Consider the following 13,006-nt stretch of genomic DNA (forward strand, 5'->3'; position numbering starts at 1 on the left):
GTGACTCAAAACAGCTCTCGGGATGGGCCTAAGAGCCTCCCCACTCTGGGTGGCTGGTCAGTGCTGAATATACTCATTTGTCAGGAAGCAAGGTTGAAAGAGGTGCTTGTTAATCCCTGCTGAAAGTTAACCTTTTGGTGTCCTGGCCAGTCATTTCAAGTTTTTAAACACCTATTCAGCATTTTACTCCCTACGCGTCTGATAAGTCCTTAAGTCTCAGAAAACTTCAGTTTATAATTTCGCACTCCTGTGTTTGGAATTGGTGATATATAGGGGGGACAACCCATCGAGCACAGAGACGTAATTAAAAAGAGGGTCCTGATCAAAGTGCTGGATGTTGGTTCTAGAGGTGAGACAACAGTCCCCAGTATCCAAGAGCTTAGACAAAGGCAAGTAGACATTAATGGCCTTCGTAACTACTCCAAGAGGACAGGAGGTGGGTTTGGCATCTCTGAACCCATGCTTGCTCCAAGGGCGAAGTTCCCAGTTTCTCCCATAGGACAGCCAACAATCCTACTTAGTGTTTTGCTAGGCAGCCACACCAACTTCACTAGACCAACTTTCCTCCTTTTCTCAAGCTGTCATTGTGACAGCTTTAAGATAGCTTTTCCAAACAGCACCACAGAGATAAAAACGAGGGATATGTTCTAGGCCCTGTGTTTCTACCCCCCCATCCTCTCCAACTTTAAGACAAAGAACACAAGATACAACGTCCCTCACTATTCACAGAACAGTTTATTGACCTACCTCACCTGGCAGGCCCTGGGGCCCCTCCTGGCCAGGGGAAGTGTCAGGCTAGCTGCACTGCTGGACAGCAGCCTGTGCCCTAGGGAGGGGGCTGCAGCAGCAGCAAAGAACATGGGCTAGCGCGGCCTTCAACGCTAGAGTCAGAGCAAGAGTCCAGACTCAACTCCACTTGAGGTTCTTGTCTTCCTCTGTCATGGCTGGCGTCTCAGTGACAAGGCCAGTGCCGATGGTCCGGTTGCCATCTCGCAGGGTGAAACGCTGGCCTTTTTCTAAGATCATGGGCTGCCGCAAGACAAGGCTGACCTTCAGGTCCTCCCCGGGCATGGCAAGCTCCTGGTGGGGGGCAGAGACAGGGTTCATGCGTGGCCCTCAGGGCACCTTGTTCCCAACTGTTTGCTGCCTACCAAGGTTAAAAGGGAATCCATGTGAACTAAGCATTTCTAGAAAGTTACGGGAAATGCAGCAGGGGGATTTTTTGTGGAGATAGCTGCACCCCAGCTGCCAGGCAGATGCAAACTGTATGTGAAGACAGGAAAGGACTTGTGACCAGTGTTCCTAAATGTTCACTCTTGAAAAGAAAGTCAAGGAAACTATGGGTCATGCAGGTTTCTTTGTCACAAGACTTCTCTGAGCCATTGTGTACGGTGGAACTCTCAACAGGGAATCCTTTTCTGGGAGATATGTGGGTAAATGCTAGCATGGGTAAGTTTTTTGGTTTTTTTTTTTTTTTTTTTTTTTTTTTTACTTCCGCCCAGGGAATACTGGGGGGAGACTCACTCCCCCCAAACCCACCCAGCCAGACCCTTCCATCACTAGCTTTGTCTACAGCAGTCAATGCAAAGTCACCCATGTTGGCACAGCTCTGGAACTGAGAGTGAGGGAGCTGATGTGAGAATGTCGCTTCCACTCCTTCACGTTCCCTATATCCATACCTTCCCTGGCGGTAAGATGACACGACAGGCCATGTCCCAAGTCAGGGAGAACATGACAGGCATGAAGTGGGACACAAAAGGCTTGTGGCGGCCACCTTCCTCTTTGCTGAGGATATAAACCTGGAAAAAAGAGAACAACAAGGGTGAAGCTATGCTGGCCGGAAAGGCTGCCTATGCATGGGATGGTCTGGCTAAGCGCTGCCCATCGCCTGGAGCCCTCACCTGGGCCTCCACCTTCTGGTGGGGCTGGATGGACCCTGGCTTGGCCATGACCAGGCCACGCCTCAGGTCCTCTCGCTTCAAGCCTCGGACCAGGGCTCCAAGGTTGTCGCCTGCCTCTGCCCTCTCCAGACTCTTGTGGAACATCTCAATGCCTAGGAGGGAAGAGCAGAGACAAGGGAGAAGGATCTAGAGCAGAGGGGAAGGCATTAAGGATCTGCAAGGGAAATCCTGGAGCCAGCCCCTGGGTCCCACGGCGTCTTCCTATACCTGTCACCACAGTGCGAATGTTCTTGCTGTGTCCCAAGAACTCACACTCATCCCCTTTCTTCAAAATGCCACGCTCTAGTGTACCTGTCACCACTGTGCCCCGGCCTGGAAAGCAATAGGACAGGAAGGACATCAGGGACCCTGGACCAGGCTATATAGCTAGAGAGGAGTGCAAGTGAACACGGTCCTCACCAGGAATAGAGTAAACGGACTCTACAGGCAGCAGGAAAGGTTTCTCCAGGTCTCGGGTGGGTACCGGGATATAAGTGTCCACGGCATCCAGCAGCTTCTGCACAGACTTCACGCCTAGCTCAGGATCACGTTGCTATGGGGGAGGTGACAGGACTCTGAAATTTTCATTCTCCTCTTACTGAGAGACACTCCCCAGGCTCAGAGCAGAACTCTGGACGCCCATCCAGCCCCATCCTCTGCCAGTTAACAGCCCCTGCCTGACCCCGCCTTCACCTCAAGGGCACAGAGGGCAGAGCCTATGATGACCGGGGTCTCCTCCCCTTTGTAGCCAAACTCAGTGAGCAGTTCCCGGATCTCCAGCTCAACCAGCTCCACCATCTCAGAGTCCTGGACAGCATCTGCTTTGTTCACGTACACCACGACATGCTCTACTCCAATCTGTGGATGGCAAAGAGGCAGAAGTGGTGTCCTGAATGGACCAACTCCCCACTCTTCCTCTTTCCACCCTTCCCCAGGCTCCGAGTACCTGTTTGGCCAGTAATAGATGCTCTCGGGTCTGGGGCATAGGGCCGTCATTGGCCGCCACCACCAGGATGCAGCCGTCGAGGGGGGCGGTGCCTGTGATCATATTCTGGGTAGAAGGATAGGAAACAGCCTAGTTCAAGGACCTCCTCAGCTCCACATCCATCTAGCCAAGCACAGCAGCTGAGGCCCACCTTTCTCTGTCATCTTACCACCCACTTTAAGTGGTCATGCCCAGAAATCCATGACTTCAACCCATGCATCTTGCGTATCCTAACTTCCCCACAAGTCCCAACATTTTTTCTGGCAGGAGACAGTCCATGGCTCTGTACCCAGCAATTCTCTCACCTTAACGTAATCTGCGTGACCTGGGCAGTCGGTGTGGGCATAGTGGCGGGCTGCAGTGCTATACTCCACATGAGCCGCATTAATTGTGATTCCACGGGCTCGCTCTTCAGGAGCATTGTCAATCTCTTCGTATTTCTTAAATTTCGCTCCGCCTCCTTCCGCTAAAACTAAGGGGAAGGAGGAGAATAAATCAGATAAAGTTCCAAAGGCAGAGGCAGGGCTCAAGCCACACCCGAGTCCCTCCCACCTACCATGCAAAGGACAGTCTGGGAGAATAATGCGTCCGTGACCCCCTCCCTCAGTTCCTGCAGCGGGTGTGACTGGGTCAGAAGGAAATGTTAAAGGGCCTCTAGGTCCAGCCCTGCGACTTCTCTAGGATAAGGCCTCTGCTTACAGGACACTGGCCACGGCTAGAGAGAAGCCATTCGGGCTCCCCAGCTTATGCAACACAAAATCTTTCAGGCTCAGGGCAAATGCATCATCCAATCCAGCGCCCGGGGCCACAACACCTCCAGCAGCACCTCCCAGGCTCCAGGTCCCGCCAGCAGAGCGGGCGCTTCCGGACGCCACCGACCCATCCCCGCTTACTCTTCGTGATGGCCGCGGTCAGTGTGGTCTTGCCGTGGTCCACATGGCCGATGGTGCCCACGTTCACATGGGGCTTGTCGCGCACATAGGTCTTCTTGGCCTCCACGGCCAGGCCACGGCACAAGTGAGGCAGTGCCGGCACCTTCAGCGGCCGCAACACACTCTGCAGCAGTGGGCTCGGGCCGGCGCCGAGACCTGCCGGGGCATAGGCTTGGAGTCAGGGCGCCGGTCCGAGCCTGGCCGCTCCCGACGACCCCCACGTGGCCCCGCGCCGCCATTGCCTCCCTCACCCCCTCACCACTCAAGAGGGGCGTCGCGCGCAGCAGGGTGGTGGCCGCCATCGTGGTCGTACTCGCGCCCCGAGTATCGGGCCCCGGGCGCCCGCGCGTGCAAAAAGGAAAGGGCACGGGCGACTGGAGGCCACTTCCGGCGGAAGTGAAGGCCCGGAGGTCAAGTCTGGGTCCCTCTAGCCTCCAGTTTTTATAGCCATCTTACGACTTCCGGGCGTGGGACCAAAGACGACACCAGGAAGGGGCTGGTGTCCCCGGGGCGGGGAAGGAGGGAGACGGTTTCCAAGGCGCTCTCGGGCCTCGCGGACTGACGCGAGCGAAGCAGTTCTCTCTGGCGGCGCGGGGAAGCGACGTGAAGCATCCCGTCGCGTACCAGCGCCCCGGAGGCTCGTGGGCGTTGTAGTCCCCAGGGCGGCGCGCTGTGTTTGCGCTGGGCGTGGGAGTCAGGTAGGGGCTAGGCCGGGCCCGGAGTGAGGGTGCCGGTCTCCCGGAGGCCGAGGCGGCGGCTCCGGCGCGGCCTGCTCGGGAGCGTCCTGGCCCAGAGCCTCCTGGAGTCCGACCCACTGCGCGGGTCTGGCGAGAGATCTGGTGGCCGTTGAGCTGCCGCTGGAGGTAGGACCAGGCCCTACGGCCAGACGGAGGAGGAGACGGGCCTGGGAGCCATTCGCGGGTGGGGCACAAGTGTGACCCATCTCTCCGCGGAGCCTTTGTTTCCTTATCTGTAAAATGGAAACAGTAGTATCTACCTCATGGGGAGATTCTGACGTCTGGCTCTGAGAGGAAATGAGCTGGACAAGAGGCGGGAATGGAGGCCAGGGGCCTCCAGGCCCCACAGCCCCTGACCCTCAAATACCGTCCTCCTGGCTCACAGCCTGCGGGGACAGACAGCTTTGCCGTCCACCCCTGGGTCCCCTCAGCAGGCCAGGGACTAATTCCCTTGATCGTCGCCCCACCCGCCCACCTGGTTATACAGATGATACCCAGGGTGAGGGACCAGCCTCAGGTGCCTATGTAGGCAGCCTGAGTCTTGTTCCCGCGGTGGCCCCAGCACTGAACACAGGGCGGGGCACCCAGCGAGCGCTCAGGGAATTTGTGTTGACTGAATGAGTGAGTGCAAGGCTAGCATATGACCTTTAACTTTCACATCCGTCATCTCATCACCCTGGGATGAGAACAGCAGCTGCTTAACCCTGATTGATGTTTCCCGAACTCATCAGATCCTAAGACTCCATGGACGGTTTTCGGTTTCAAATAGATGCCCCGATTCCTCCCTTGAAGATTATGATTCAGGAGGGTCTGAGTACAGACAGGGAAGCTGTATTTATTTATAACACACACGGTTTCCCAAGCTCGAAGGAGTTTGGGAAACTCAGAGCCAGAGCTCTGCATGGATCAGGCGTTGTGCAAATGCTTCGTATTGGTTCACATTCAGCGCACCCTGTGTTACCCTGTGTGGTTGGAGCCATTATTTCCCCCATTTTACAGGTGAGAAAACGGAGCATCGGGGTGATTTAGGAACCCAATACAAGTGAACTCCAAAAAAGTGCACCTGGTACTGTCATTCAGCTTCAATTTACTGCTCAGATAAAATGAAGAACCTGCTAAGACTTCTGTCCTCCTGGCCTTCCAGCCCATCAGCTCTGCTTAGGAAGGGCTGGTGCCATAACTAAAGTTTTCTTTGTCTTTATCCTGTACCTCAGTCACTCCATTCCTGGGAATTTCTTCTAAGACACTATTGGCCATTATCAAAATGTAAGATTTTTGGGATGTGGTACTTGAACGAATGCTTTCTATTTTAGTGGTGCTATATTTATTTGGATGTGTATTAGTTTGAAAAAAAAACTGGGGCGGCAAATACTGAGATTAAAAAATGAGTCAATTTAAAAAACAGCATGTGGTAGGTGATGTTATGGGTAGTATAAACATATGGCAGATTTGGGGGCAGGTGGTACATGAATGACTGAAATTTGAGAAACACAGCAGTCAGAAAAGAGTCCAGAGGGAGAGGATTTTTTTGTAGAGCTGTTGACTAGCATCCTGTGTAATAGCTGGAAGTCTTGATTTACAGACAACAGGATTTACATTGGCTGGCTTACGCAGAAGAAGGATTTGTTTAAGGGTTTGAGTAAGCTTACAGAATTGTGGAACGGGCTGGAGAAACAGCTCCCAAGCCTTAGAACTGATCTGACGTGGGAAGAAGAGCACTGCTCCAGCCACCGCCACCAAACACTAATGGCCAGGACTTAGATTCGTCCACGACACCTCCTGTTCATGGCACCAAAGCCACTTCTGCCTCAAGAAAGTGGCCTTCCCTCCCTCCCGACCTTCCTGCCCCCAAAGTCAGCCAAATCCAAAGCCTCCCTTGAATGCGTCTGATTGGAGAAGCCTGGATCGTCCTGTGTCCGTGTCTTGTACAGAGGAGCCTGAGACAAGCCGCCTAACTTTGATGTTGGAGAGCAGGAGTGCTAGCGGGAATCTCCCCAGATGCCCAGCCATGCCCGGGACCCTAGCACAGGGAACACACGTCCAGCATGTGGCTGTGGGAGTGTCAATTTGGCATAGCCACTGGATGAGGTAGTAATAGAGTGGCTCAGAGTTGCAGAGACCAGGGGAGCCAACCACGTGGGAAAATGCCTTGTGAGCAGTGCCAGATGAAGAAGGAAGGCTGGCTGCTGTAGAAACATAGCAGGTGGGGGTTGGTGGGACGGACGGGCGGGCGGGCTGACGACGAAAGGAAGTGGAGAACAATCAGGGCTTTAGGAGGCTGTGAATTTGCTTGGAGAAAGATTTTTCTCTTTCAGACATGTATTTTGGGTGATTATAGTTAAAGACACGTTCTTTGTGCAGAATCTTGAACTCTTTAAAAAAGACGCTCTTGAAATCAAATGGTCGTTTGGGTCCCCCCTAGCAGTCTGTGCCTTTGAGCTCCTGCTTAACAGCCATTTTTCCATCTTCCTACAGACAGGGCCCTGATTTTGTTCACAGTGGTCCTTTCCCCGGTTCCGGGAATAAATCCTGACAGGCCGCGTCTACTTCTGGTGGTCCTATTCTCCTTGCCAGGGGCTTTGTTTAGGGTTGGGTGTGTGACTTCTTTGGGGCCCGTGATTGGTAAGAGGAGATCTCCTTTGGGGGGCTTCCAGGAAAGGGTCCCTCGCCCTCAAGGAGACACAAAAGAGATGAACTGCCTTCTGACTCTGGGTGTTCTTGGGTCTGGATGCAAAGCCTGGAACTACTCTGCCCATCTTATTTCCGGTCAGTGATGAAGCCAAAATCCAGAAGAGGGCAAAACAGGATTTTAGAAGACTGGACTCCTTGTGGTGTGATGATGAATGTCATTATTTAAGCCAGACTATGTCACAATTGTCTGTTTGCATTCAGATACCTCCTAACAGATAACCTGTCTTACACCACTTGATACCCTGAGACATATTTCTTGGTTTCATTTGTCTGAGACCAAGTGGCCTGAGTAGGGCCAGGACTGGACTTCCTTTATGTCTGTATCCTCTGCCTGGCCACCGTAGGGCTCTGCATGATTGCCCCTGACCTATTAATGAGCTTTCCAAACTGAAGGGTGCCATCAAGTGGTGCTACAGACCTAACATGTCCAAAACAGGACCCTTCATTCTCTCCCAGGCTCTGCTTCCACCTCTGAATAAACAATGCCACTTTTTTCCCTTCCCCTCAACCCCGATTACCCAGTCCTGCTGGTTCTCTCTCCGAAATATATCTCAGATGTGACCATTTGTCTGTCTCCACTGCTGACCCTGTGGCTCAGTCTGGGATCATCTGTCACCTAGGTTAAGCTCACAGCCTCTACAGTGGATCTCCAAGCTCCTGTTCTTCTCAATACCTGGCAAATCCATCCCCACACAGTAGTTACATCAGCCTTTAAAATGTGGATCAGAAGGGGCACTTGGCTGGCTCAGTCAGTAGAGCATGTGACTTTTTTTTTTAAGATTTTTAATTTTATTTGAGAGACAGAGCATGAGCCAGGGGATTGGGGGGAGGAAGGGGCAGAAGGAGAGGGAGAAGCAGGCTCCTTGCTTGATCCCAGGACTCTGGGATCATGACCTGAGCCAAAGGCAAATGCTTAATCAACTGAGCCACCCAGGCGCCCCGAGCATGCGACTCTTGATCTTCGGGTTGTGAAATCGAGGCCCACGTTGGGTGTAGAGATTAATTAAATAAATAAAATAAAGATTTCCTTTCAAATTTTAATTAATTAAGCGTGGATCAGAAATTACACTCCCCCCCCCCGCCCCGTGACTCCTTACTACACTTAGAATAAAATCCCAACTCCTTTAAATGGGCAAACTGTATGGCAGGTGAATTATATCTCAATAAAACTGTTATATAAAAATCCAGACGCCTCCCTGTGGCCCACCTCTTTGACCCAATCTCGGATGATTTTCCTCTCACTCGCCCCCAACCACACTGGCCATTCTGTTCTGCGAATATCCCACAATTGTTTCTACCTCGGGCTCTTTGCAGATGTTCTTCCTTCTCCCTGGAGTGTCCTTCCTGGTACCTTTCCCCAGGGCTGTTTCTTCCAGCCTTCAGCTCCACCTCAGATGTCACCTATCTAAAGTAGCGCCCCCCCCCCCCAGCCACCCTCTTCTCAATGGTCCTTTTTGGTTTTCTTCATAGCACCTAAATGTCTAAAATTATCTTATTAGTTCACTTGTTGGTTGGTTTGTGGGATTGTTTCTGTTTCCTGTCTTACCAGGTCATGACAGTAAGAGCTTTTTTTTTTTTTTTTCAACTCTATGAACAGTGCCCAACTAACACTCAGGTGAAGAAGTATTTGTTAAAGGAATTATGTGTTGAATTATTTCAGTTGAGTATGTGTGTTGGGCTTATTAAGTGTCCTGATGTTTTCGATGGAAAGCAAATTTTGTATTCACATTCATGTTAAAAATAAAGGTGAACCATTGTTAACTTTTGAAGTCTCTGCTTTATTATCCATAAAGTGGGGATGGAGTGAGGAAGTTAAACTTTATGATCTCTAAGATTTCTTGCAGCTCTAACCTCTAAAGGGAGGGTGGGGTCTGGTGTCATTGAAATGAGTACTAGGCTGGTCAGCAACTTAGTGGCAAATGGGGCACTAGGGCCCAGAGCTTTGTCCTCAGTGCCCCTCAACAGACTTATTGGAAGTTCAAGGGCATTTTTCACTCTTCCCCACCAGCCAGCCTTGGCAGTGCCTCCTTAGAAATCTCACTGGCTATTGTCCTTGGTACTAACCCCATTGCACTGCCCTGGCCAGGTCAGCATCAGCCCCTCCTGGACCACAGCACCCGTCTCCTCTCTGCTTCTGGTTCCCACCCGCCCCCATACTGGCTCTGGATTTCCTTCCAAACAGAAATCTGATTACCCCCGTCACTCAGATGTGACTGAAGACATTCCCATTGGAAACACTTCGTGAATGTCACACAAAAGCTACTGAGTAGAAGGCAATTTAGAGGTGGCCTAGGTGGGTTGGCTGTCCATGGCTTCCTAGAGGAGGCCACACTTTGAAGCCTGAAACCAGAGGGAGGAAGATTGGCAGAAGTGGGGGAAACGGGTGTATGGAGGTTCAGAGGCAGAGGCTAAGTGAAGCTGGAGTATTTTAGGCTGTCAAAATGTCCTGGGTGAGCAGAGTATGATTTGGAGGGGGCAGGAGGTCCTGACCAAAGCACTATTCTGACATCCCAGAATAGAAGACAAAATAGGAGAAATCCCCATCTCTTGGGGTGAGGGTCAACCTCCAGAAGCAACCACTTCCCCTTCTGTCAGAGACCCTGGTTATCTGAAGAGCCACCTCTGCTGTGCTCAGCCCATCCCAATCTCAGATGATGGGTGTCTGAGCCAGTGTTTACCAGTCAGCATAATCTATCCCTTGTGATCACAAATGTTGGTTCAGGGTTAGTGTTCTGTTTCAACCCCAACTAATGTACTGAGGTTCAGTTCTGGCACTAAGTGCCCAGAGTTAATTCAGACTCCGCAAATTAAGGGCTCGGTCCTCCCCAGACTGCCCCCATTTCAGATGTGAGCTGCAAGTGGAGTCCCCCAGTCATCTTCACTTCTGACCAACTTGCTACAGATCTGGAGTTTCCCATGACCCCCTCCCCCTCAGGTATGATAATTTGCTAGAACAACTCACAGAATGCAGGAAAACACTATACTTAAGATCACAGTTTTAGAGTAGAGAATACAAGTCAGGAACAGCCAAATGAAGAAAGACATAGAGTGGGGTCTGAGAGACCTGGTTTCATTTCTTAGGCACAATTGATTAAATCATTGCCACGTGACTGAACTCAAGTCTCTAGGTCCCCTTCCCCTCCCTGGAGATCCAGCTGCCTCAAAACCCCAACCCTGTGGGACACCTGACTGGCTCAGTCAGAACAGGTGACTTTTGATCTCAGGGGTTGTGAGTTCAAGCCCCACAATAGGTGTAGAGATTACTTTTATACATACATACGTACATACATACATAAATCTATCTTAAAAAATCCCCACCCTCTAATCACCAGGATAGTCTTTCTGGTAACCAACCCTTATCCTGAAGCTAATCTAGGAGCTTACCATTAGTTACCTCATTAGCTAAAACTTGGGTGTGATCTAAGGTGCACTTCTGTTACTTGGTAAATTCCAGGTACTTGTAAAGTTATGTGCCAGGAAGCTGGGACAAAAACCAAATTCTTCATTATACCTGGTGACCCAGGCGGAGCTGATGAGACTCAATCCTGTTGCATTTGCTGGAGCCATTGAGAAAGCTATGATCTTTTTCCACTATGAATGTTAAGCTAGTAGGATGTATGCTTGGAGCTGCTGGTTGCCATTTTGCTACCTACGAGGGGACAATCTGCCTAAGAATTAAGACAGTCCAGAGGAAAGCAGAGCTAAGAGACTGAGACCAAGTTCAAATGGACATTATTTGAGCCTCTGGCTTCAGCCACACCTGAAGTCATTCTACCTCGGATTTTTCAATTCTGTGAGCCTCTTTTCATGTTTAAGCTACCTTAAAGTGGGAGTGGATGGGGGGTTCCATTACTGGTAGCTAAAAGCATCCTATCACATACCCTGTTCCTGAGGAACACGTGGTTCTCCCTTTTACATTAATAAATAAAAAGTCTTATTGGCTTAATGTGGGCCCTGGGTCCTACCATTCCCACCTTCCCCAAACCTCTCTCCTCCAATGACTATCCTCTCTACTGGCTCCTTTCCTTTTAGACTGTCCACATGATCAGGTCTCCCTCAGGACAGCTCTCCATACTCCTCCTCCCCCCGTTTCTTCATCTTCCATTCATTCCTCAGCCCACTACCATTTGGCTTCTGCTTCTACCACTTCCTTAAAATTACCAAAGTCCTGAAACAGTGTTAGTTGATGAGAGATAGAAGCAGAAAAATATTCACCTTTAGCCCGGAAAGCTGACCTAAAGCCTGAATAGCTCCGATAAGGATCAAATACGTGCTGGCTGCTACATTCTAAAGAGTCTCATGACTGTCTGTACGTGTCACCGATAGTTAATATCCAACTGAACGATAAGCACCAGAGAAATCTTGCGAAAGTAGTTTTACAAGTAGAAATTCGAAGAAAACATTTACGATATAATACTCCCTGCACATCCCCTCCCCCTTTGAACACTAAGCATATAACCACCCGCTTCATACAGCAAAGGTGCCACTCTTTCTGCCCACGTGTCTTGTCCCCATGCTACAATAAAAACACCTTTTTGCACCAAAAACATCTCAAGAATTCTTTTTTGAATGTCCACTCACAGCCCCGTATCATTTAGTCATGGATGTTTTCTGGAGACAATGGCAGTGCCCTGGATCCTTTTTTAATCATTTGCCTGTGATGTGTCTGACCAAGTGCCCCTACACATGCACACATTCTATGCTCCTACCCCCACCCCCGGTCTTTGTTGTATGGTTCCTCTTCCAACAGTTAGAACGTCCAGATTTTTTTTCTGTTTTGGAGGAATGCCCCCAGGCTACTGGAGGCTTTGCCTTGATGATGAATCGACGCCTCTGAGACTGTCGCTTGGTCAACAGCTGAGGCATGTCGGTATATGAAAGGCCCCATCCCCTTGTTTCTGGACAAATCTGACACGTAACTTTCATCCAGAGCTCCCCTGCAGGATCAAGTTGAACTACTCTTTGCCTGAGATCACACGTTTGTTTGGTTTCCTCTCCTTCCTTCTCCTGCTTCTCTCACTCTCTTACTGGTTTCTTCTGGTAGCACTGTTTGACGAAATCACTTGCACACAAATCCTCAGCTCAAGGTCTGCTTCTGAGAAACCTGACCCAAGACACCATCTCAGCACTTTCTGCTCCGCTTTTGCTGCCTACCTGATAAATGTGGCTTGTTTTCCAGAATTAGGTCCTGGGCCCTATTCTCTCTACAGATATTGTTTGGACAATTTCACTCATGTCCATGGCTTCAACCACTACTCACTTCTGATCATCCCCAAACTCCTTTACGCAGCTAGACTGTAGCTCCCTCTCTGCTGGACAGCTCCACCTAGCTGTCCACAGGCACCCCCTGTGCTAATGCCCTAGTCACTAGCCACGTGGCTATTTTAATTAATTAAATTCCGTTCCCTAGTCCCACCAGCCACATTTCAAGTGCTCAAGAGCTACCTATGGCTAGTGGCTACCACACTGGATAGTGTTGATATAGGACATATGTCATGGCAGAAAATTTTATTGGACAGCTTAGACACATTTCGAAACCTAACTCACCATCACCAGACCCTTGCCTTTCTATATTCCTCAACTGTGTCTCTCTCCTAGAAACAGTGGGCAGAAACTACAGAAACTAGAAACTACAGAGAAAGGGTGCATAAGGGCTTCAGGGGAGAGGGAGGGGACCACAGAACGAGAGTCTTTTCCACTGATATCTTCCTCTGAACTGGG

General features: G+C 50.5%; 1 protein-coding gene across 1 annotated transcript; it reads right to left on the reverse strand.

Moving 5' to 3' along the window:
• Positions 1-716: 716 nt before the first annotated feature.
• TUFM (Tu translation elongation factor, mitochondrial) lies at positions 717-4,266 on the reverse strand. Its single transcript, XM_025853860.2, has 10 exons — positions 4,117-4,266; positions 3,819-4,013; positions 3,231-3,397; positions 2,887-2,991; positions 2,634-2,798; positions 2,361-2,493; positions 2,169-2,273; positions 1,902-2,053; positions 1,680-1,799; positions 717-1,080 (listed from the first exon to the last, which is right to left on the reverse strand). The coding sequence occupies exons 1-10, from the start codon at positions 4,157-4,159 to the stop codon at positions 907-909; spliced, it is 1,359 nt and encodes a 452-aa protein (XP_025709645.1). The 5' UTR covers positions 4,160-4,266; the 3' UTR covers positions 717-906.
• Positions 4,267-13,006: the final 8,740 nt, after the last annotated feature.

The sequence above is a fragment of the Callorhinus ursinus genome, unplaced genomic scaffold, assembly GCF_003265705.2.
Source record: "Callorhinus ursinus isolate GAN/ISIS: 27379988/994484 unplaced genomic scaffold, GSC_fseal_2.0 scaffold87, whole genome shotgun sequence".
NCBI lineage: Eukaryota > Metazoa > Chordata > Mammalia > Carnivora > Otariidae > Callorhinus > Callorhinus ursinus.

Excerpts from the sequence above, each read along its gene's own strand:
- TUFM (XM_025853860.2), bottom strand. The coding sequence starts at position 4,159 with ATGGCGGCCACCACCCTGCTGCGCGCGACGCCCCTCTTGAGTG. Across the intron at positions 2,494-2,633 it reads CTGCCCTCTGTGCCCTTGAG|CAACGTGATCCTGAGCTAGG; the intron begins GTGAAGGCGGGG and ends CCTCCCCCATAG. Across the intron at positions 1,800-1,901 it reads ACCAGAAGGTGGAGGCCCAG|GTTTATATCCTCAGCAAAGA; the intron begins GTGAGGGCTCCA and ends TCTTTTTTCCAG.